Here is a 25,706-nt window from a genome sequence, read left to right as displayed (position 1 = left end):
GGAGAGAGAGAATGTGAGGAGGAGAAACGGATGATGGGACGGGGAAGAGTAACGAGAGTAGCAGTTAAAAGGGAGATAAAGGTGTGATATTGGGGTTGGGGGGTTCAAACGGAGCTCGATCCCCCACGAGAAATGAATCCCCGCAATTATGTTGGGCATCATCCAGGGAGGGGCAGAGATAGAGGGACTAACCAAGACCAAGATGCACTGCTCTGGGCTAGCCTGTCCCCCTCCCAGGACTGGCCCAGAGGATCACACACATCCCCTCACTTCTTCCTGTGTCCTTGACACCAGACCTGCAGAATTCACGTGGATGGAAAACCACCGTTCCCATTTCCCAGTGTCCACTGCTTTTCACACATAATATACAATACATTCATTTCACAGAGAGCGACTGCAATACATGTCGCGACGTGAGGAAGATTCTGGAATATTTACTGAATACACAGCACAGTACTCACTCCACATAGAGAACAGTGTGGAGGGCATGAATTCTGATCTGGAGAGAATGACAGGAGGGAAACGGAACGATGGAACAGCTGAAGAGAAATAGAACCCTCAACACACGTCAAGGTCACTGGCAGGCTGGTGTGAAGGTCAGAACTTAGCATGACGTTTAGAAACGGACATTCAACGGTAAATTCAATCGGTGATCTAACTGTTAGTCACAGTGTCCGTTTCCTGTAGGCCTCCCTGTTGAGAAAATAAGAGCATTTAGAAATGGACGCTGTGTTCTGCCCTTTCCTCTAAATCTCCTTATCGCTCTTCAGAGGCAGAGAGAAAGAGAAAGAGAGAGAGAGAGAGAGAGAGAGAGAGAGAGAGAGAGAGAGAGAGAGAGAGAGAGAGAGAGAGAGAGAAAGAGAGAGAGAAAGAGAGAGAGAGGTGACATCACATCGGGAGGAGAGAGAAGGGAGACGGAAGGAGAATGAGGAAGTTAGGGAGGAGGGGTGGGAGGAAGGAGGACAGACAGAACAGAACAGGAGTCATTGGTCATATTTTGTTTCTGTGTTGAAGATGTCTGTAGCTTTGGGCTGAAAGGCTTGGATACCACAAGACAAGACAGGACAGCACACGGTACGGCAAGGACAGGAGGACAACAAAAGGAAACCCACTCAACCTCCCCATCCTGAACCACAGAAGAGAGAGAGGGGAGAGAGGGGGGGCAGAGAGAGAGAGAGGGGGGGGAGAGAGAGGAGCATGATGGAGATGGTGAGAGAAAGAGAGAGAGGGAGAGAGAGAGAGAGAGAGAGAGGGGAGAGAGAGAGGGGGGGAGAGAGAGAGAGAGGGAGGGAGAGAGGAGCATGATGGAGATGGTGAGAGAAAGAGAGGACAGGGAGAGGAGCAATAAACAGAGAGAGACGACAGAAAGAGAGAGAGAGAGAGGCGTAAAAGACAGCGAGAGTGACATACTGGCTGTAGAGAGAGTGAGCGGGAGCGTCCGTAGAGACCTGTGCTCTCCTTCACAGCAGCAGCCATGAAAGGCATTGAGCAATGTGGCGTCCCCTGAGGGTGTGGTGGGAAATGAAGCCCTCTAAAGGCCAGCATCCAGCGGGGCCACACTTCAACCATCCATGCCAAGCAGCCAGCCTATCAGGAGCAGGCCTGCAGCAGACAGCAGGCACCAGCAAACACACATAGACAGCACACATGGTGGGATGCGTCACAAATGGCATCCTATATGGGCTCTGGTCAAAAGTAGTGCACTAAATAGGAAGAGGGTTCCATTTGGGAAGCATTCTAGAGTCAGACAATGGAGCGTAGTAGCAGGGCTGAATAAACTGGAACCTCCGTGGGCAGTGCATCTCTCCACTAAGATGGCAACATGGCTTGCATCCCAAATGGCACTCTATTCCCTACATAGTGTACTACCTTTTGAGTCCATATATGGGGGGGAATGGTCAGAATCAGTCTCTGTCAAAGAAAGGGTAGTTGTTTGCTACCTACGGCGGCTGTTGATGCAGTTCAAGATTTCAATGCTTTGGTCTCTATAATATAGAGTATATAAAAAGTACCCACGTTTCCATCTAGTGTTTAATAGCCCATTCCAACATGGCGGGTATGGAGACAGTCAGAAAATGTAGAAAACACTTAGATATACAGATGCCCTGACCAATGGCACACGATGAGAGGTGGTGGTGGCTCCTCCCTCCGCGGTTGCCTGGCTGTGGCGCGTGGTTGCCATGGGAGCCGTTTATGTAAGCCGTGTCTAATCCTTTTAACTAGACTGCGGTTGCCGAGCAGTGAGCTTGGCAGCGCTACAGAGCTGAGAAAACTCTGGAACGGACCGATCGAGGCTGCGTCCCGATGGTCTTACCCTTCCTCTCATCTCCTCGTCTCCTTTCCTTCATCTGCACTGATCCCAGAGAAATGGACGGCTGGGAGCAAATTCCCTCCACATTGTTCTGACCTATCCTGTGTTTTCAGATCAGTAGCGATGAAAGAGACAGGGAGAGGAAGCCAGATTAGAGCATGGAGATGCACTCGCCCACTGACATTGGTGAAGTCAGTCCAATGGCCGCATGGATCCTGTCTCAACAACGACAGAATTACAATTAGCTAAGAATGATCCAATTGGCTCTTGTCAATCAGTAGCGGGCATGTCATTACCTCAAGGTTGAATGTTGGATTTTAAAAAGTAATAATACAATTTAAAACACTGCCAAGATTAGAAAAATACACCCAGAAAATAACTGATGGTGAGATGAAATAATGATTGTTCCATAATAGGAACATTATTTTGTACTTTATTCCACTATTGTCTAAGGGAGAGGAACAACCAGGGAGAGGTATAAGCCTAATTATCCAGATTAAAAAGCAGAAATAGTATGACAGAGTCAAACAAAAGAGGATTATGTGGAGACAGAGAGAGAGGGAGAGAGAGGGAGAGAGGGAGATAGAGGGAGAGAGAGAGGGAGAGAGAGAGAGAGAGAGAGAGAGAGAGAGAGAAGAGAGAGAGGGAGAGAGAGAGAGAGAGGGAAGGGAGAAGGATGGGAGCACTGAGAGACAGACAGGGTGGAACGTGATAGTAGAGGGATAGATCGCCCATTCCTCATACCCTCTACTCCTTCTTCTCTCCCTACCCTCCTTTCTTCACCTCTCCTCTCCCTCTACTCCTCCTCTCCTCTCTCTCTACTCCTCCTATCCTCTCCCTCTACTCCTCCTCTCCTCTCCCTCTACCCCTCCTCACCCTCTACTCCTCATCCCCACTCCCTCTACTCCTCTCCTCTCCCTCTACTCCTCCTCTCCTCTCCCTCTACTCCTCCTCTCCTCTCCCTCTACTCCTCCCCTCCTCTCCCTCTACTCCTCCTCTCCTCTCCCTCTACTCCTCCTCTCCCCTCTTTTCCTCTCCTCTTCTCTCCCCTTCTTCTATCCTAATTGGCTTCATTACTTTTCCGTGACAGTGAATGGACTCAGTCCCTCCTTTCCCCTGGCAGTGAGTGGTCTCAGTCCCTCCTTTCCCCTGGCAGTGAGTGGTCTCAGTCCCTCCTCCCATGAAGGTCATTAGAGTGGGAGGGTACCAGTCCAACTTCATCTTTAATGCCACAGCACTTCCAGGCTGAGTAGAAGGCAGGATAGAAGGCAGGACACTAATCTAAGGTCTGTTTCCCAGATCCTACATTCCTAGATCTGTGACCTCAAGGCAACATCAGCCCAGGACACATTCTTTACAGACAGCAGAGTTACAGCACACTGCCGCTGGCAGAAAGACAAGGCTGTATGTTACTGTAAAAAGACACAATGAGAAAGTAACTCCAAAATGCCTTTTCCTCTCGTTTCCATCAATGTTTTCTCTGGTGACTCACACACACACACACACACACACACACACACACACTGGCTGTGGCGTCTGCTGACCTTCATCGCCCTCCTACACACTTTATCAGCCCGCACAGGTGCTAACCTGACTGCTAACCTGTGTGTGTGTGTGTGTGTGTGTGTGTGTGTGTGTGTGTGTGTGTGTGTGTGTGTGTGTGTGTGTGTGTGTGTGTGTGTGTGTGAGAGAGAGAGAGAGAGAGAGAGAGAGAGAGAGAGAGAGTGTGATGAAGCGAGTGCGTATATGTGCGTGAGAAAAAAGACAGAAAGGCCTGAAACAATGACAGTTTCATTTGGCCTGGATGTACTCTCTCTCTCTCTCCCATCCCTCCTTCCCTCCTCTCTCTCTCTCTCTCCCTCCTCTCTCTCTCTCCCTTCCCTCCCTCCCTCCCTCCCTCCCTCCCTCCTCTCTCTCTCCCATCCCTCCCTCCCTCCTCTCTCTCTCCCATCCCTCCCTCCCTCCTCTCTCTCTCTCTCCAACATCCCTCCCTCCCTCCCCTCCCCTCTCTCTCTCCCATCCCTCCCTCCCTCCTCTCGCTCTCTCTCTCTCCCATCCCTCCTTCCCTCCCATCCCTCCCTCCCTCCTCTCTCTCTCCATCCCTCCCTCCCTCCTCTCTCTCTCTCTCTCCCTCCCTCCCTCCCTCCCTCCCTCCCATCCCTCCCTCTCTCTCTCTCTCCCATCCCTCCCTCCCTCCCCCCCTCTCTCGCTCTCTCTCCTATCCCTCTCTCCCTCCTCTCTCTCTCCCATCCCTCCCATCCCTCCCTCCCTCCTCTCTATCTCTCTTTCCCTCCTCTCTTTCTCTTTCTCTGCCATCCCATCCCACCCTACCTCTCTCTCTCCCCTCCCTCCCTCCCTCCTCTCTATCTCTCTTTCCCTCCTCTCTTTCTCTCTCCCATCCCATCCCACCCTACCTCTCTCACTCTTTCTCTCTCACACATCCCTCCTTCCCTCCCTTCTCTCTCTCTCTATTCTCTTTTTTTCTCTTCCTTCCTTCCCCCCTCTCTCTCTCTCCTCCATCCCCATCTCCCTCCCTCCCTCCCACCCTCTCTCTCCTCCATCCCCATCTCCCTCCCTCCCACCCTCTCTCTCTCTCTCTCCTCCATCCCCATCTCCCTCCCTCCCACCCTCTCTCTCTCTCTCTCTCCCCCATCCCCATCTCCCTCCCACCCTCTCTCTCTCCTTCTTTCCTCCATCCCCATCTCCCTCCCTCCCCCACCCACCCTCCCTCCCTCTCTCTCTCTCTCTCTCTCTCTCTCTCTCTCTCTCTCTCTCTCTCTCTCTCTCCTTCATCCCCATCTCCCTCCCACCCTCTCTCTCTCCTTCTTTCCTCCATCCCCATCTCCCTCCCACCCTCTCTCTCTCTCTCTCTCTCTCTCTCTCTCTCTCTCCTCCATCCCCATTTCCCTCCCTCCCACCCTCTCTCTCCTTCTTTCCTCCATCCCCATCTCCCTCCCTCCCACCCTCTCTCTCTCTCTCTCTCTCCTCCATCCCCATCTCCCTCCCACCCTCTCTCTCTCTCTCTCTCTCTCTCTCTCTCCATCCCCATCTCCCTCCCACCCTCTCTCTCTCTCTCCTCCATCCCCATCTCCCTCCCTCCCACCCTCTCTCTCCCCCATCCCCATCTCCCTCCCACCCTCTCTCTCCTCCATCCCCATCTCCCTCCCTCCCTCCCACCCTCTCTCTCTCTCCTCCATCCCCATCTCCCTCCCTCCCACCCACTCTCTCTCTCTCTCTCCTCCATCCCCATCTCCCTCCCACCCTCTCTCTCTCCTCCATCCCCATCTCCCTCCCTCCCACCCACTCTCTCTCTCTCTCTCTCTCTCCTCCATCCCCATCTCCCTCCCTCCCTCCCACCCTCTCTCTCTCTCCTCCATCCCCATCTCCCTCCCTCCCACCCACTCTCTCTCTCTCTCTCCTCCATCCCCATCTCCCTCCCACCCTCTCTCTCTCCTCCATCCCCATCTCCCTCCCTCCCTCCCACCCACTCTCTCTCTCTCTCTCTCTCTCCCTCCATCCCCATCTCCCTCCCACCCTCTCTCTCTCTCTCCTCCATCCCCATCTCCCTCCCTCCCACCCACTCTCTCTCTCTCTCTCCCTCCATCCCCATCTCCCTCCCACCCTCTCTCTCTCTCTCTCTCTCTCTCCTCCATCCCCATCTCCCTCCCACCCTCTCTCTCGCTCTCTCTCTCTCCATCCCCATCTCCCTCCCTCCCACCCGCTCTCTCTCTCTCTCCTCCATCCCCATCTCCCTCCCTCCCACCCACTCTCTCTCTCTCTCTCTCTCCATCCCCATTTCCCTCCCTCCCACCCACTCTCTCTCTCTCCTCCATCCCCATCTCCCTCCCACCCTCACTCTCTCTTTCTCTCTCTCTCTCTCCTCCATCCCCATCTCCCTCCCACCCACTCTCTCTCTCTCCTCCATCCCCATCTCCCTCCCACCCTCACTCTCTCTTTCTCTCTCTCTCTCTCCTCCATCCCCATTTCCCTCCCTCCCACCCACTGTCTCTCTCTCCTCCATCCCCATCTCCCTCCCACCCTCTCTCTCCTCCATCCCCATCTCCCTCCCACCCTCTCTCTCTCTCTCTCTCTGTTCTCAGTGCCAGTGCAGCACAGCAGTCCAGACTGCAGCCCATTAAACACGCTCATGTTCTACTCAGCACAGCATCGTCACTCTGCACCATCGTTCTGCTGATCACAGCACAGAAGCATGTTAAAACATTGATCTGCCATCCTGCTCCCGGTCCTGAAGACCCACAGAGGGTACAGGCATGTTCCAGCCCAACAATAACAGGAAACACTAGCATGTTTAAACATTGATCTGCCATCCTGCTCCCGGTCCTGAAGACCCACAGAGGGTACAGGCATGTTCCAGCCCAACAATAACAGGAAACACTAGCATGTTTAAACATTGATCTGCCATCCTGCTCCCGGTCCTGAAGACCCACAGAGGGTACAGGCATGTTCCAGCCCAACAATAACAGGAAACACTAGCATGTTTAAACATTGATCTGCCATCCCGGTCCTGAAGACCCACAGAGGGTGCAGGCTTTTGTTCCAGCCCAGTCCTACTAACATGGCTGACTCAACTCATCAACTGACCATCAAGCCCCCCCTTCATCCACCGAGTCAGGTGTGTTAGTGCTGAGCTGGAACAAAACCCTGTAAAACCTGTTGGTCTTGTAACGGATGTCGTCTGGAGATAGAGAGGAGGACCAAAGCGCAGCGTGGTAAGTGTTCATGATGATTTTTAATTGAAACGAACGGAACACTGAAATACAAAACAATAAACGATGTGAACAAAACGAAAAGCAAAACAGTACCGTGTGGCCCAAACACTCACACGGAAACAAACACCCACAAACCAAAAGTGAAACCCAGGACACCTAAGTATGATTCTCAATCAGAGACAACTAACGACACCTGCCTCTGACTGAGAACCATACCAGGCCGAAACAGAAACCAACATAGAAAAACAAACATAGACTGCCCACCCCAACTCACACCCTGACCATACTAAAACAAAGAATAAAATAACAGAACTATGGTCAGAACGTGACAGGTCTCCAGGACCAGCATTCAGCAGCACTGGAAGAACATTACATGCCATAGTTTTTTAACAATACAGTTGACTCAAAACAAGAGGACATTTCTCAATACCATAAGTGTTTGTTAACCCGTATGGTAAGAAGACTGTAATTACTTAGGAATGCATTGTGGAGGGAATTGTTTTATCTACCTGGGAGATATAGATATAAATTATCTTTTGTTTTACTACCTGTTCTGGAAAAAAGAAGAAAGCATTCCTATCTAAACAAGAGACATTTGATCCAGGGCCCTGTTCTCCTGTTTGACTGGGTGAACAAAACAACACAAGCACCTCAAGGAGTCAATCTGATCCCATCGCAGCCTTTTGATTGGACAGCCATGTCAAGAAGGAATCTGTCAACACAGAGGTGATCCAGTGATCCAATGATCCGTGACAATAACAGAGTGGAACCTCTTGTACTATGATACTTTGATAGTCAGCCGGTCGGCAGAGAAAGACAGGAGGAACAACCCAGACAGGAGGCAGAGAAAGACAGGAGGAACAACCCAGACAGGTGACAGAGAAAGACAGGAGGAACAACCCAGACAGGAGGCAGAGAAAGACAGGATAGGAACAACCCAGACAGGAGGCAGAGAAAGACAGGAGAGGAACAACCCAGACAGGAGGCAGAGAAAGACAGGAGGAACAACCCAGACAGGAGGCAGAGAAAGACAGGAGAGGAACAACCCAGACAGGAGGCAGAGAAAGACAGGAGGAACAACCCAGACAGGAGGCAGAGAAATACAGGAGAGGAACAACCCAGACAGGAGGCAGAGAAAGACAGGAGGAACAACCCAGACAGGAGGCAGAGAAAGACAGGAGGAACAACCCAGACAGGAGGCAGAGAAAGACAGGAGGAACAACCCAGACAGGAGGCAGAGAAAGACAGGAGGAACAACCCAGACAGGAGGCAGAGAAAGACAGGAGAGGAACAACCCAGACAGGAGGCAGAGAAAGACAGGAGGAACAACCCAGACAGGAGGCAGAGAAAGACAGGAGGAACAACCCAGACAGGAGGCAGAGAAAGACAGGAGGAACAACCCAGACAGGAGGCAGAGAAAGACAGGAGGAACAACCCAGACAGGAGGCAGAGAAAGACAGGAGGAACAACCCAGACAGGAGGCAGAGAAAGACAGGAGAGGAACAACCCAGACAGGAGACAGAAAAGACAGGAGGAACAACCCAGACAGGAGGCAGAGAAAGACAGGAGAGGAACAACCCAGACAGGAGACAGAGAAAGACAGGAGAGGAACAACCCAGACAGGAGGCAGAGAAAGACAGGAGAGGAACAACCCAGACAGGAGGCAGAGAAAGACAGGAGGAACAACCCAGACAGGAGGCAGAGAAAGACAGGAGGAACAACCCAGACAGGAGGCAGAGAAAGACAGGAGGAACAACCCAGACAGGAGGCAGAGAAAGACAGGAGAAACAACCCAGACAGGAGGCAGAGAAAGACAGGAGGAACAACCCAGACAGGAGGCAGAGAAAGACAGGAGAGAACAACCCAGACAGGAGACAGAGAAAGACAGGAGAGAACAACCCAGATAGGAGGCAGAGAAAGACAGGAGGAACAACCCAGACAGGAGGCAGAGAAAGACAGGAGGAACAACCCAGACAGGAGGCAGAGAAAGACAGGAGAGGAACAACCCAGACAGGAGGCAGAGAAAGACAGGAGGAACAACCCAGACAGGAGGCAGAGAAAGACAGGAGAGGAACAACCCAGACAGGAGACAGAGAAAGACAGGAGAGGAACAACCCAGACAGGAGGCAGAGAAAGACAGGAGAGGAACAACCCAGACAGGAGGCAGAGAAAGACAGGAGAGGAACAACCAGACAGGAGGCAGAGAAAGACAGGAGGAACAACCCAGACAGGAGGCAGAGAAAGACAGGAGAGGAACAACCCAGACAGGAGGCAGAGAAAGACAGGAGGAACAACCCAGACAGGAGGCAGAGAAAGACAGGAGAGGAACAACCCAGACAGGAGGCAGAGAAAGACAGGAGGAACAACCCAGACAGGAGGCAGAGAAAGACAGGAGAGGAACAACCCAGACAGGAGACAGAGAAAGACAGGAGAGGAACAACCCAGACAGGAGGCAGAGAAAGACAGGAGGAACAACCCAGACAGGAGGCAGAGAAAGACAGGAGAGGAACAACCCAGACAGGAGGCAGAGAAAGACAGGAGGAACAACCCAGACAGGAGGCAGAGAAAGACAGGAGAGGAACAACCCAGACAGGAGGCAGAGAAAGACAGGAGAGGAACAACCCAGACAGGAGACAGAGAAAGACAGGAGGAACAACCCAGACAGGAGGCAGAGAAAGACAGGAGAGGAACAACCCAGACAGGAGACAGAGAAAGACAGGAGAGGAACAACCCAGACAGGAGGCAGAGAAAGACAGGAGGAACAACCCAGACAGGAGGCAGAGAAAGACAGGAGAGGAACAACCCAGACAGGAGGCAGAGAAATACAGGAGAGGAACAACCCAGACAGGAGGCAGAGAAAGACAGGAGGAACAAACCAGACAGGAGACAGAGAAAGACAGGAGAGGAACAACCCAGACAGGAGGCAGAGAAAGACAGGAGGAACAACCCAGACAGGAGGCAGAGAAAGACAGGAGGAACAACCCAGACAGGAGGCAGAGAAAGACAGGAGGAACAACCCAGACAGGAGGCAGAGAAAGACAGGAGAGGAACAACCCAGACAGGAGGCAGAGAATGGGATTATATAACAGCACAGAACACTACAGTCTTCAAAACAATGTAGCAAAACCTGCCTTCTGATTATTATAGTGTAATATATATATATGTTACACGGGATGTCTTATAATGATATTGAATGGTACCAACTGAAATGTAAGGTTGCTTCTTGAGAGATATGCTAGCTACATGACTAGAGCAGAGGCAGACTTACAGTACCAAATGGATTTGGAAGGAGTGTAAAGTGTACACACCATAGAATGACTTGTTATAATTGAATATGATCTCTGTGGCTACACACACTGTCACTGAACTGTCTCGGCCTTTACATCCAACACAAAGCAGAGTTCTGATGAAATCACATCAAGACAGCAACACAAAAAATGCCACACCAGGACTTGCGTGATGCCTTTGCTGATGTGTCAAAAACAATGACGATGAGTTGTTAGCTAATTGGCATTTTTACAGTTCTTGTCTTTTTAATTGTCCCTGATAAAAACGGAGAGGATACTTACCAGCCAGACTAGCATAGCAGGGGGTGCAGCACTGGCTGATCCAATAGCTCTCATCCAGCCCAGATAGTCCAAACACACAGCATTGCCTTTATTAGATCTCTGTCCTTTCCTCAGTTCTGTCCAGTAGACAACAACTCAGAAATGAAGGCTTTCTCTTGACAAAATCCTCCGGACAGCAAGATTAGGGGAAAGGAAAACACACCACTGAACGCTTCATCTATAGCCAGAAGCAACACGCTTGAGGGTCATGTCACAATATGTCAAGAGAACATGCTGGAAGCCTGGTGTGGAGTGTCTGATGATGTGTCCATGTATGTTGTTCTTTCCTTTCGCCTTCCTTGTTGTTCCTGTGAAAAAAAGGTTAAGGTTCATTTGGCACCTCTGGGAAGGCCTCCTTACTTCCCTGTTGATCATTGACGAGGTGCTCAGGCCTCCCCGGCTTGGCCCAGCCTCAGCCTCTGCCCCAGCTCCTTCCACAGCCCTACCCCAGCCCCAGCCCTAGCCCCAGCCACTGCCCTAGCCCCATACTTAGCCCTTAACCTAGCCCCAGCCCCTTCCCTAGCCCCAGCCCCTGCCCTTCCCCAGCCCCTTCCCTAGCCCCTGCCCTAGCCCCAGACTTAGCCCTTAACCTAGCCCCAGCCCCACCACCAACCTCAGTCCCTGCCCCTCCCTAGCCCCAGCCACTGCCCGAGCCCCAGCCCCTGCCCTAGCCCCAGTCCCAGCCCCTGCCCTATCACCAGCCTCAGACCCTGCCACAGCCCCTTTCCTAGCCCCAGCCACTGCCCTAGCCCCAGCCACTTCCCTAGCCCCTGTCCTAGACCCATCCCTAGCCCCAGCCCCTGCCCTAGCCCCTTTCCTAGCCCCTTCCCCAGCCACTGCCCTAGCCCCAGCTATGGCCCTAGCCCCGGCCCCGGCCACTTCCCTAGTCCCTGTCCTAGTCCCGGCCCTAGCCCCAGCCCTAGCCCCAGTCCTAGCCCCGGCCATCTCCCTAGCCCATGCCCTAGCCCCAGCCCCTGTCCTAGCCCCTGCCCCAGCCACTGCCCTAGCCCCTTCCCTAGCCCCTGCTCTAGCCCCAGCCACTGCCCTAGCCCCTGCCCCAGCCACTGCCCTAGCCCCTGCCCTAGCCCCAGCCCCTGCCCCCGGTCCCTACCCCCGGTCCCTGCCCCCGGCTCCTGACCCCGGCCCCCTGCGCTAGCCCCTCCCCCGGCCCCTGCTCTAGCCCCGCCCCCGGCCCCTGCGCTAGCCACGCCCAGTCATCAGCTCAGTCATCCCCTCTCTATGCCAGGAGCCAGGGGCGTGGGACAGGGCCCAGGCCTGACAACAGCTCATTAAACATGACAGAAACCAGCAGGGCTAGTTTGCCATTTCGTGCCAGATCATCATCAGAAACAGTGGGGCAGCAATCACTCTAAAGAGTCAACATGGCCGCCCGCTGCCGACAATGTCTCGCCCGGATCCCCAGGAAGAAACAGGAATCTGATGTGAAAGCCAATCTTTGAGTAACCACAGACAACCTGAGATGTTCAAGGTACTCATGTACAGTACGTGACTTCTATAAGGGACTTAAACAGGGTTCTTCCACCTTTTCTTGTCCAGAGACCACCTCCCAGGCAAACCGGTAACCCAGGGACCCTCATCATACGTTAACAAAACAAACATGTGTTGTGTTGTCTTATCACCAGCTGAATGATAATAGCAAGGAGACGTTATCAACATTTAAAATGAACAGATTTGGTTGGTAGTTTTTCATTACTTTGACCTCCCCACATTATAATTGGAAGAGGGATTGTAATAGCCTATTAGCTAGAAAGGTGACTCCAAACACATTTTCACTAAGAGCATCTGTTTAGCTGGTTAAACAAAGGTTAGCCATGTGTTGGCAAAAATGTATGTCCAAGTCAAGAGAGCTTACCAGCAGCCAGCGGCACTTGCCTCACTGGTAGCCTATTGACTGGTAGCATATTGACTGGTAGCTTATTGACTGGTAGCTTATTGACTGGTAGCCTATTGACTGGTAGCTTATTGACTGGTAGCCTATTGACTGGTAGCTTATTGACTGGTACACACACACACACAACCCTACCCTACACATACACAACCCTACCCTACCCTACACACACAACCCTACCCTACACAACCCTAACCTACACACACAACCCTACCCTACACACACACACACACAACCCTACACACACACAACCTTACCCTATACACACAACCCTACCCTACATACAACCATACCCTTCACACACACAACCCTACCCTACACACACAACCCTACCCTACACACACACAACCCTACCCTACACACACACAACCCTACCCTTCACACACACACACACAACCCTACCCTACATACACACACAACCCTACACATACACAACCCTACCCTACTCACAACCCTACCCTACACACACAACCCTACCCTACACACACAACCCTACCCTTCACACACACACACAACCCTACCCTACATACACACACAACCCTACCCTACACATCCACAATCCTACCCTACACACAACCCTACCCTACACATACACAACCCTACCCTACTCACAACCCTACCCTACACGTACACAAACCTACCCTACACATACACAACCCTATCCTACCCTACACAACCCTACCCTACACGTACACAACCCTACCCTACCCTACACAACTCAACCCTACACATACACAACCCTACCCTACCCTACACACAACCCTACCCTACACATACACAACCCTACCCTACCCTACACAACCCTACCCTACACACAACCTTACCCTACCCTACACATACACAACCCTACCCTACACACCCCCTCCCCTCCCTACACCACACAACCCCTCCCCTCATCATACCACACATCCCCTCACCAGACCCCCCTCCTCTCACCACCCATACCCTCACTACACACACAAACACCTACACACACAAACACTTGCACAACACAACCCTCCCTGCCACACACACACACACATACACATACACAAACCCCTCACACAATCCCCCCTGCCACACACACAAACACACAACCCCACACACACACACACACACACACACACACCCCTTGGCGTTGTGAGCTGTTAACAGTGGTACAGTGGTTCTGTAGCGGTCACCTCTAACGTCCAGTCATGTTTCTTCTTTTCCTCTGGTCAGAGCTGTGTGATCCTGGAACACTTGGCTGTATGTATCAAACAGAACACAACACCAAACACACAGAACAGACTGATGTCACAGCACAGCGTCATTACAGGGACAAGCACACAGGGAGGGACAAGCTATAACAAGCCGTTGTTACAGAGGTTGGACTATTATGATATTACCGAGGGGAGGAGGAAAGGGGACAGAGCGGGCAAGCCAGTGTGTGTGTGTGAGAGAGAGGTAGCAGACAAGCATGTATAGGGCAGCAAGTAATTACACCAGGGTTGGTAATGGCTGACTGTGGATGTGACCCCACTCTCAGAGGTTGTCTCACCTCGCCCTCAGAGGGTGTCTCACCCCACTCACAGAGGGTGTCTAACCCCACTCTCAGAGGTTGTCTCACCTCGCCCTCAGAGGGTGTCTCACCCCACTCACAGAGGGTGTCTAACCCCACTCACAGAGGTTGTCTCACCTCGCCCTCAGAGGGTGTCTCACCCCACTCACAGAGGGTGTCTAACCCCACTCTCAGAGGTTGTCTCACCTTGCCCTCAGAGGGTGTCTCACCCCACTCACAGAGGGTGTCTAACCCCACTCACAGAGGTTGTCTCACCTCGCCCTCAGAGGGTGTCTCACCCCACTCACAGAGGGTGTCTAACCCCAATCTCAGAGGTTGTCTCACCTCGCCCTCAGAGGGTGTCTCACCCCACTCACAGAGGGTGTCTAACCCCACTCTCCGGGGGTGTCTCACCCCACTCTCCGGGGGTGTCTCACCCCACTCTCAGAGGGTGTCTCACCCCACTCTCCGAGGGTGTCTCACCCCACTCTCAGAGGGTGTCTCACCCCACCCTGAGAGGTGTCTCACCCCACCCTGAGAGGTGTCTCACCCCACCCTCAGAGGTGTCTCACCCCACTCTCGAGGTTGTCTCACCCCACTCTCAGAGGGTGTCTCACCCCACCCTGAGAGGTGTCTCACCCCACTCTCAGAGGGTGTCTCACCCCACTCTCTGAGGATGTCTCAGGGAGAGTTGGGATATGCACAACAACAAAAAAACATATTTCCAATTCACACACGTGTATATGTGTGAAATAGGACAAATATAAGAACCCCTCAAGTCAGTGTGTCTGAGCGAGAGAGCAGGCATATCAGTGTGTCTGAGCGAGAGAGAGCAGTCAAGCCAGTGTGTCTGAGAGAGAGAGAGCAGGCAAGCCAGTGTGTCTGAGAGAGAGAGAGCAGTCAAGCCAGTGTGTCTGAGAGAGAGAGCAGGCAAGTCAGTGTGTCTGAGAGAGAGAGAGCAGGCAAGTCAGTGTGTCTGAGAGAGAGAGAGCAGGCAAGTCAGTGTGTCTGAGAGAGAGCAGGCAAGTCAGTGTGTCTGAGAGAGAGAGAGCAGGCAAGCCAGTGTGTCTGAGAGAGAGAGCAGGCAAGTCAGTGTGTCTGAGAGAGAGAGAGCAGGCAAGTCAGTGTGTCTGAGAGAGAGCAGGCAAGTCAGTGTGTCTCAGCGAGAGAGCAGGCAAATCAGTGTGTCTGAGAGAGAGAGAGCAGGCAAGTCAGTGTGTCTGAGAGAGAGAGAGCAGGCAAGTCAGTGTGTCTGAGAGAGAGAGAGCAGGCAAGACTGTGTGTCTGAGAGAGAGAGAGGGCAAGTCAGTGTGTCTGAGAGAGAGAGAGCAGGCAAGTCAGTGTGTCTGAGAGAGAGAGAGCAGGCAAGTCAGTGTGTCTGAGAGAGAGAGAGCAGGCAAGACTGTGTGTCTGAGAGAGAGAGAGCAGGCAAGTCAGTGTGTCTGAGAGAGAGAGAGCAGGCAAGTCAGTGTGTCTGAGAGAGAGAGAGCAGGCAAGTCAGTGTGTCTGAGAGAGAGAGAGCAGGCAAGACTGTGTGTCTGAGTGAGAGAGCAGGCAAGTCAGTGTGTCTGAGAGAGAGAGAGCAGGCAAGACTGTGTGTCTGAGTGAGAGAGCAGGCAAGTCAGTGTGTCTGAGAGAGAGAGAGCAGGCAAGTCAGTGTGTCTGATAGAGAGAGCAGGCAAGTCAGTGTGTCTCAGCGAGAGAGCAGTCAAGCCAGTGTGTCTGAGAGAGAGAGAGAGAGAGAGAGAGAGAGAGAGAGAGAGAGAGAGAGAGAGAGAGAGAGAGAGAGAGCAGGCAAGCCAGTGTGTCTGAGAGAGAGAGAGAGAGAGCAGGCAAGACAGTGTGTGAGTGAGGACCATGAAGGACTAAAAACCAGGGGGACACATACAGCGTGGCAGCACAGCAGTTGACATTGAGCTGTCGGTGCTGTGTGTGACGAGGAGAGGGGTGAGGAGAAGGTAAGAGGAGGGGTGAGGAGAGGGTAAGAGGAGGGGTGAGGAGAGGGTAAGAGGAGGGGTGAGGAGAGGGTAAGAGGAGGGGCGAGGAGAGGGTAAGAGGATGGCCCCCTTTTAGAGTTCAGGAGAGTCCCACAGGCACAAAGAGATTAATGAAGCAGCACCGACACACAGATTTCTACAGGACACACACACACACTGATTTCTACAGGACACACACACACACTGATTTCTACAGGACACACACACACACACTGATATCTACAGGACACACACACACACACTGATATCTACAGGACACACACACACACTGATTTCTACAGGACACACACACACACTGATTTCTACAGGACACACACACACACACTGATATCTACAGGACACACATACACACTGATATCTACAGGACACACACACACACACTGATATCTACAGGACACACACACACACTGATATCTACAGGACACACACACACACTGATATCTACAGGACACACACACACACACTGATATCTACAGGACACACACACACACACTGATATCTACAGGACACACACACACACTGATTTCTACAGGACACACACACACACACTGATTTCTACAGGACACACACACACACACTGATTTCTACACACACACACACACTGATTTCTACAGGACACACACACACACTGATTTCTACAGGACACACACACACACTGATTTCTACAGGACACACACACACTGATTTCTACAGGACACACACACACACACTGATATCTACAGGACACACATACACACTGATTTCTACAGGACACACACACACACTGATTTCTACAGGACACACACACACACTGATTTCTACAGGACACACACACACACTGATATCTACAGGACACACACACACTGATTTCTACAGGACACACACACACACTGATATCTACAGGACACACACACACACTGATTTCTACAGGACACACACACACTGATTTCTACAGGACACACACACACACACTGATTTCTACAGGACACACACACACTGATTTCTACAGGACACACACACACACACTGATATCTACAGGACACACACACACACTGATTTCTACAGGACACACACACACTGATTTCTACAGGACACACACACACTGATTTCTACAGGACACACACACACACTGATTTCTACAGGACACACACACACTGATTTCTACAGGACACACACACACACACACTGATTTCTACAGGACACACACACACTGATTTCTACAGGACACACACACACACACTGATATCTACAGGACACACATACACACTGATTTCTACAGGACACACACACACTGATATCTACAGGACACACACACACTGATATCTACAGGACACACACACACTGATTTCTACAGGACACACACACACTGATTTCTACAGGACACACACACACACACTGATATCTACAGGACACACATACACACTGATTTCTACAGGACACATACACACTGATATCTACAGGACACACACACACTGATATCTACAGGACACACACACACTGATATCTACAGGACACACACACACTGATATCTACAGGACACACACACACACACTGATTTCTACAGGACACACACACACACACACTGATATCTACAGGACACACATACACACTGATATCTACAGGACACATACACACTGATATCTACAGGACACATACAGGACACTGGGACACATACACACTGATATCTACAGGACACACACACTGATATCTACAGGACACACACACACTGATATCTACAGGACACACACACACTGATATCTACAGGACACACACACACTGATATCTACAGGACACACACACACTGATATCTACAGGACACACATACACACTGATATCTACAGGACACACATACACACAGGATTTCTACAGGACACACACACACTGATATCTACAGGACACACATACACACTGATATCTACAGGACACATACACACTGATATCTACAGGACACACATACACACTGATATCTACAGGACACACATACACACTGATATCTACAGGACACACATACACACTGATATCTACAGGACACACATACACACTGATATCTACAGGACACACATACACACTGATATCTACAGGACACACATACACACTGATATCTACAGGACACACATACACACTGATATCTACAGGACACACATACACACTGATTTCTACAGGACACACACACACTGATATCTACAGGACACACATACACACTGATATCTACAGGACACACATACACACTGATATCTACAGGACACACATACACACTGATATCTACAGGACACACATACACACTGATATCTACACACACACATACACACTGATATCTACAGGACACACATACACACTGATATCTACAGGACACACATACACACTGATATCTACAGGACACACTACACACTGATATCTACAGGACACACATACACACTGATATCTACAGGACACACATACACACTGATATCTACAGGACACACATACACACTGATATCTACAGGACACACATACACACTGATATCTACAGGACACACATACACACTGATTTCTACAGGACACACACACACTGATATCTACAGGACACACATACACACTGATTTCTACAGGACACACACACTGATATCTACAGGACACACATACACACTGATCTACAGGACACACATACACACTGATATCTACAGGACACACATACACACTGATTTCTACAGGACACACATACACACTGATTTCTACAGGACACACACACACACACTGATATCTACAGGACACACATACACACTGATATCTACAGGACACATACACACTGATATCTACAGGACACACATACACACTGATATCTACAGGACACACATACACACTGATATCTACAGGACACACACACACACTGATTTCTACAGGACACACATACACACTGATATCTACAGGACACACATACACACTGATATCTACAGGACACACACACACTGATATCTACAGGACACACACACACTGATATCTACAGGACACATACACACTGATATCTACAGGACACACACACACTGATATCTACAGGACACATACACACTGATATCTACAGGACACACACACACTGATATCTACAGGACACACACACACTGATATCTACAGGACACACACACACTGATATCTACAGGACACATACACACTGATATCTACAGGACACACACACACTGATATCTACAGGACACACATACACACTGATATCTACAGGACACACATACACACTGATATCTACAGGACACATACACACTACACACTGATATCTACAGGACACACACACACTGATATCTACAGGACACACACACACTGATATCTACAGGACACACACACACACTGATATCTACAGGACACACATACACACTGATATCTACAGGACACACATACACTGATATCTACAGGACACACACACACTGATATCTACAGGACACACACACACACTGATATCTACAGGACACACACACACACTGATATCTACAGGACACACACACACACACTGATATCTACAGGACACACATACACACTGATATCTACAGGACACACACACACACTGATTTCTACAGGACACACATACACACTGATATCTACAGGACACACATACACACTGATATCTACAGGACACACACACACTGATATCTACAGGACACATACACACTGATATCTACAGGACACATACACACTGATATCTACAGGACACACACACACTGATATCTACAGGACACACACATACACACTGATATCTACAGGACACATACACACTGATATCTACAGGACACACATACACACACTGATATCTACAGGACACACACACACACTGATATCTACAGGACACACATACACACTGATATCTACAGGACACACATACACACTGATATCTACAGGACACACATACACACTGATATCTACAGGACACACATACACACTGATTTCTACAGGACACACATACACACTGATATCTACAGGACACACACACACACTGATTTCTACAGGACACACACACACTGATATCTACAGGACACACACATACACACTGATTTCTACAGGTGTCACGGTTTTCTAGTGGTGATGAAGAGTCGGACCAAAATGCGGCGTGGTAAGTGTCCATGGTAAATCTTTAATAAAGAAAATACTGACACTGTATACAAAACAATAAACAAATGACAACCGTGAAGCTACAACATAGACAATCACCCACAAACAAACAGTGCAACCCAGGCTACCTAAGTATGATTCTCAATCAGAGACAACTAATGACACCTGCCTCTGATTGAGAACCATACTAGGCCGAAACATAGAAATGCCCCAAAACATAGAAAAACAAACATAGACTGCCCACCCAACTCACGCCCTGACCAACTAAATAAATACAAAAACAAAGGAAATAAAGGTCAGAACGTGACAGTACCCCCCCAAAGGTGCGGACTCCGGCCGCAAAACCTTGACCTATAGGGGAGGGTCTGGGTGGGCGTCTGTCCGCGGTGGCGGCTCTGGCGCAGGACGCGGACCCCACTTCACCATTGTCTTAGTCCGCCTTATTGTCCGCCTCCGTGGCTTTCTCACCATGGCCACCCCTCTCAATGACCCCACTGGACAGAGGGGCAGCTCTGGACAGAGGGGCAGAAGCTCTGGACAGAGGGGCAGAAGCTCTGGACAGAGGGGCAGAAGCTCTGGACAGAGGGGCAGAAGCTCTGGACAGAGGGGCAGAAGCTCTGGACAGAGGGGCAGAAGCTCTGGACAGAGGGGCAGAAGCTCTGGACAGAGGGGCAGAAGCTCTGGCGCCTCTGGGCTGACGGGCTCTGGCGCCTCAGACTCCGGCAGCGGCGCCGGACAGGCGGGAGGCTCCGGCAGCAGCGCCGGACAGGCGGGAGGCTCCGGACAGGCGGGAGGCTCCGGCAGCGGCGCCGGACAGGCGGGAGGCTCCGGCAGCGGCGCCGGACAGGCGGGAGGCTCCGGCAGCGGCGCCGGACAGGCGGGAGGCTCCGGACAGGCGGGAGGCTCCGGACAGGCAGGAGGCTCCGGCAGCGGCGTCGGACAGGCGGGAGACTCCGGCAGCGGCGCCGGACAGGCGGGAGACTCCGGCAGCGGCGCCGGACAGGCGGGAGACTCCGACAGCGGCGCCGGACAGGCGGGAGACTCCGGCAGCGGCGCCGGACAGGCGGGAGACTCCGGCAGCGGCGCCGGACAGGCGGGAGGCTCCGGCAGCGGCGCCGGACAGGCGGGAGGCTCCGGCAGCGGCGCCGGACAGGCGGGAGGCTCCGGACAGGCGGGAGGCTCCGGCAGCGGCGCCGGACAGGCGGGAGGCTCCGGCAGCGGCGCCGGACAGGCGGGAGGCTCCGGCAGCGGCGCCGGACAGGCGGGAGACTCCGGCAGCAGCGCCGGACAGGCGGGAGACTCCGGCAGCTGCGCCGGACAGGCGGGAGACTCCGGCAGCGGCGCCGGACAGACAGGACCACCTGCAGGGAGGAGACGGAGAGACAGCCTGGTGCGTGGGGCTGCCACAGGAACCACCAGGCTGGGGAGACCTTCAGGAGGCTTGGTGTTAAAAGGAGGCAACTGAAGGACCGGGCTGTGGGGGAGCACTGGAGCTCTGGTGCGCAACCTTGGCACCACTTCCCCAGGCTGGACAACTACTCTAGCCCGGACCCTCCAGAGTGCAGGCACAGGTTGAACCGGGCTGTGGGTAAGCACGGGAGATCTAGTGCTTACTACACGCACCTCTCCCTTAGGCTCCACTCCCACATTCGCCCGGCACGAGCGGAGCGCAGGCAGAGGACGCACTGCACCCTCCCAGCGCCCGGAGACACAGCACGCAGAGCCGGCGCAGGATAACCTGGACCCAACCTGCGTACCGGCGACCAGACCCGCTGAGCAGGCACCATACGCCCTGGCTCGATGCCCACACTCTCACGGCACTTTCGGGGGCTGCCCTATAGCGCACCGGGCTATGGGCGCGCACTGGCGACACCGTGCGCTTAACCGCATAACACGGTGCCTGACCAGTAATGCGCTGCTTATAATAAGCACGAGGAGTGAGCTCAGGTCTGCTACCTGGCTCACTACCACACCTCGTCTGCCCCCCCAAAAAAATTTTTTGGGGCTGCCTCTCGTACCTGTCGCACTGCCGTGCTGCCTCCTCATATCGCCGGCTCCTCTCTCCGGCTGCCTCTGTTCTCCTAGCTGCCTCCACCTGTTCCCATGGAAGGTGATCCTTTCCCGCCAGGATCTCCTCCCAGGTGTAGCAACCCTTGCCGTCCAATACATCCTCCCATGTCCAGGAGTCCTGTGATGCTGGCCGCTGTTGTTGCCGCTGCTGCTGCTGTCGTCGCTGCTGTTTACCACGCCGCTTGGTCCGTTGGTGGTGGGTGATTCTGTCACGGTTTTCTAGTGGTGATGAAGAGTCGGACCAAAATGCGGCGTGGTAAGTGTCCATGGTAAATCTTTAATAAAGAAAATACTGACACTGTATACAAAACAATAAACAAATGACAACCGTGAAGCTACAACATAGACAATCACCCACAAACAAACAGTGCAACCCAGGCTACCTAAGTATGATTCTCAATCAGAGACAACTAATGACACCTGCCTCTGATTGAGAACCATACTAGGCCGAAACATAGAAATGCCCCAAAACATAGAAAAACAAACATAGACTGCCCACCCAACTCACGCCCTGACCAACTAAATAAATACAAAAACAAAGGAAATAAAGGTCAGAACGTGACAACAGGACACATACACACTGATATCTACAGGACACACACATACACACTGATTTCTACAGGACACATACACACTGATATCTACAGGACACATACACACTGATATCTACAGGACACACATACACACTGATATCTACAGGACACACACACACTGATATCTACAGGACACACATACACGATATCTACAGGACACACATATCTACAGGACACACATACACACTGATTTCTACAGGACACACATACACACTGATATCTACAGGACACACATACACACTGATTTCTACAGGACACACACACACTGATATCTACAGGACACACACACACTGATATCTACAGGACACACATACACACTGATATCTACAGGACACACACACACACTGATATCTACAGGACACACATACACACTGATATCTACAGGACACACACACACACTGATATCTACAGGACACACATACACACTGATATCTACAGGACACACACACACACTACAGGACACACACACACACTGATATCTACAGGACACACACACACTGATATCTACAGGACACACATACACACTGATATCTACAGGACACACACACACACTGATATCTACAGGACACACACACACTGATATCTACAGGACACACATACACACTGATATCTACAGGACACATACACACTGATATCTACAGGACACACACACACACTGATTTCTACAGGACACACATACACACACTGATATCTACAGGACACACATACACACTGATATCTACAGGACACACACACACTGATATCTACAGGACACACACACACTGATATCTACAGGACACACACACACTGATTTCTACAGGACACACATACACACTGATATCTACAGGACACACACACACTGATTTCTACAGGACACACACACACTGATTTCTACAGGACACACACACACTGATTTCTACAGGACACACACACACTGATTTCTACAGGACACACACACACTGATTTCTACAGGACACACACACACTGATTTCTACAGGACACACACACACTGATTTCTACAGGACACACATACACACTGATTTCTACAGGACACACACACACTGATATCTACAGGACACACACACACTGATATCTACAGGACACACATACACACTGATTTCTACAGGACACACATACACACTGATTTCTACAGGACACACACACACACACTGATTTCTACAGGACACACACATACACACTGATTTCTACAGGACACACACACACACACTGATTTCTACAGGACACACACACACACTGTCACTCTGTACAGGTTATATTAACACACAGACGCTTTCTACAGGACAGAGATATTCTGTACAGTCCTCACACTAACATACACACACTTTCTACAGGACAGAGATATTCTGTACAGTGCTCACACTAACATACACACACTTTCTACAGGACAGAGATATTATGTACAGTCCTCAGACTAATATACACACACTTACTACAGGACAGAGATATTCTGTACAGTGCTCACACTAACATACACACACTTTCTACAGGACAGAGATATTCTGTACAGTGCTCACACTAACATACACACACTTTCTACAGGACAGAGATATTCTGTAAAGTCCTCACACTAACATACACACACTTTCTACAGGACAGAGATATTCTGTACAGTGCTCACACTAACATACACACACTTTCTACAGGACAGAGATATTCTGTAAAGTCCTCACACTAACATACACACACTTTCTACAGGACAGAGATATTCTGTACAGTGCTCACACTAACATACACACACTTTCTACAGGACAGAGATATTATGTACAGTCCTCACACTAATTTACACACACTTTCTACAGGACAGAGATATTCTGTACAGTCCTCACACTAACATCCACATAATCTAACACAATGACTCCATAACCAACCTCATCCATCCACATAATCTAACACAATGACTCCATAACCAACCTCATCCATCCACATAATCTAACACAATGACTCTATAACCAACCTCATCCATCCACATAATATAACACAATGACTCCATAACCAACCTCATCCATCCACATAATCTAACACAATGACTCCATAACCAACCTCATCCATCCACATAATCTAACACAATGACTCTATAACCAACCTCATCCATCCACATAATCGAACACAATGACTCCATAACCAACCTCATCCATCCACATAATCTAACACAATGACTCCATAACCAACCTCATCCATCCACATAATCTAACACAATGACTCCACTCTGCACAGGAAGCTAGCTGCATACAGCTTCTACTTGGAAAGAATGCTAATCCATGGTTTCCAATAGGATTGTCAGTCATGATGCTAACTTTAGCCCTCTGGAACTTTGAAAGAAATATCAGTTTAAAGCCATATCATCCAAGGCAATTCTAAACACAGTTTAAAATGTGAGAAGACCTCCCCTTTAATTTGATATGTTAGTGAACTATCCCTTTAATCCTGTTAACATGACGTACCATGACATGGTGTGGGAACATGGCTGGTCTCTCTGTGGATACCTGCTTAGTTAGCTCAGAGGTGACCGCACTGGGTCACTGATTCACGGTCAGACCGTGTGAACCCCTGACAGGATTAGTCTAAATGACAGAAAGACGGATGTTCATTCATTCGTTCATTCCACTCTTTCTTCCCCAGATTGTCACATAGATTGAGGATGGCAGGCTGCATCAGAGCTGAGGTTCTTAAGTGTCGCATCGGTGGGTTTCTGCATCGGGCTGATTTCACACCTGCAGTCTGGTTCTCTCTCTCACTGCAACACCGCCACCTTGTGGCTAAAACTATGGCCTCTTCCTCCTCTACGTCTCTTCCTCTATTGTTCCCTCTCTCGCTCTCGCTCTCTCTCTCACTCCCTCTCTCCCTCACTCTCTCTCTCTCTCTCTCACTCCCTCTCTCTCTCACTCTCTCTCTCTCTCTCTC

The 25,706-nt window shown here is 50.8% G+C and overlaps 1 protein-coding gene across 14 annotated transcripts in view; it reads right to left on the bottom strand.

Annotated features, from left to right (window-relative positions):
- LOC112235584 (tensin) overlaps positions 1-25,706 on the bottom strand; it is a 249,505-nt gene that overhangs the window by 205,096 nt on the left and 18,703 nt on the right. The window contains exon 2 of one of the 14 annotated variants that reach the window (XM_042323800.1): positions 10,611-10,957. The exons of 12 other annotated variants lie outside the window; for them this stretch is intronic. In XM_042323800.1, coding sequence (XP_042179734.1) covers positions 10,611-10,664 — 54 coding nt within the window. In that variant the 5' untranslated portion in view covers positions 10,665-10,957. Of the gene's footprint in view, positions 1-10,610; positions 11,017-25,706 lie in introns of those variants that run through there. One more of the 14 variants, XM_042323799.1, reaches the window with a different exon arrangement.

Source organism: Oncorhynchus tshawytscha, linkage group LG07, assembly GCF_018296145.1.
Source record: "Oncorhynchus tshawytscha isolate Ot180627B linkage group LG07, Otsh_v2.0, whole genome shotgun sequence".
Taxonomy (NCBI): domain Eukaryota; kingdom Metazoa; phylum Chordata; class Actinopteri; order Salmoniformes; family Salmonidae; genus Oncorhynchus; species Oncorhynchus tshawytscha.
This window is presented reverse-complemented; position numbering and strand designations above follow the sequence as displayed.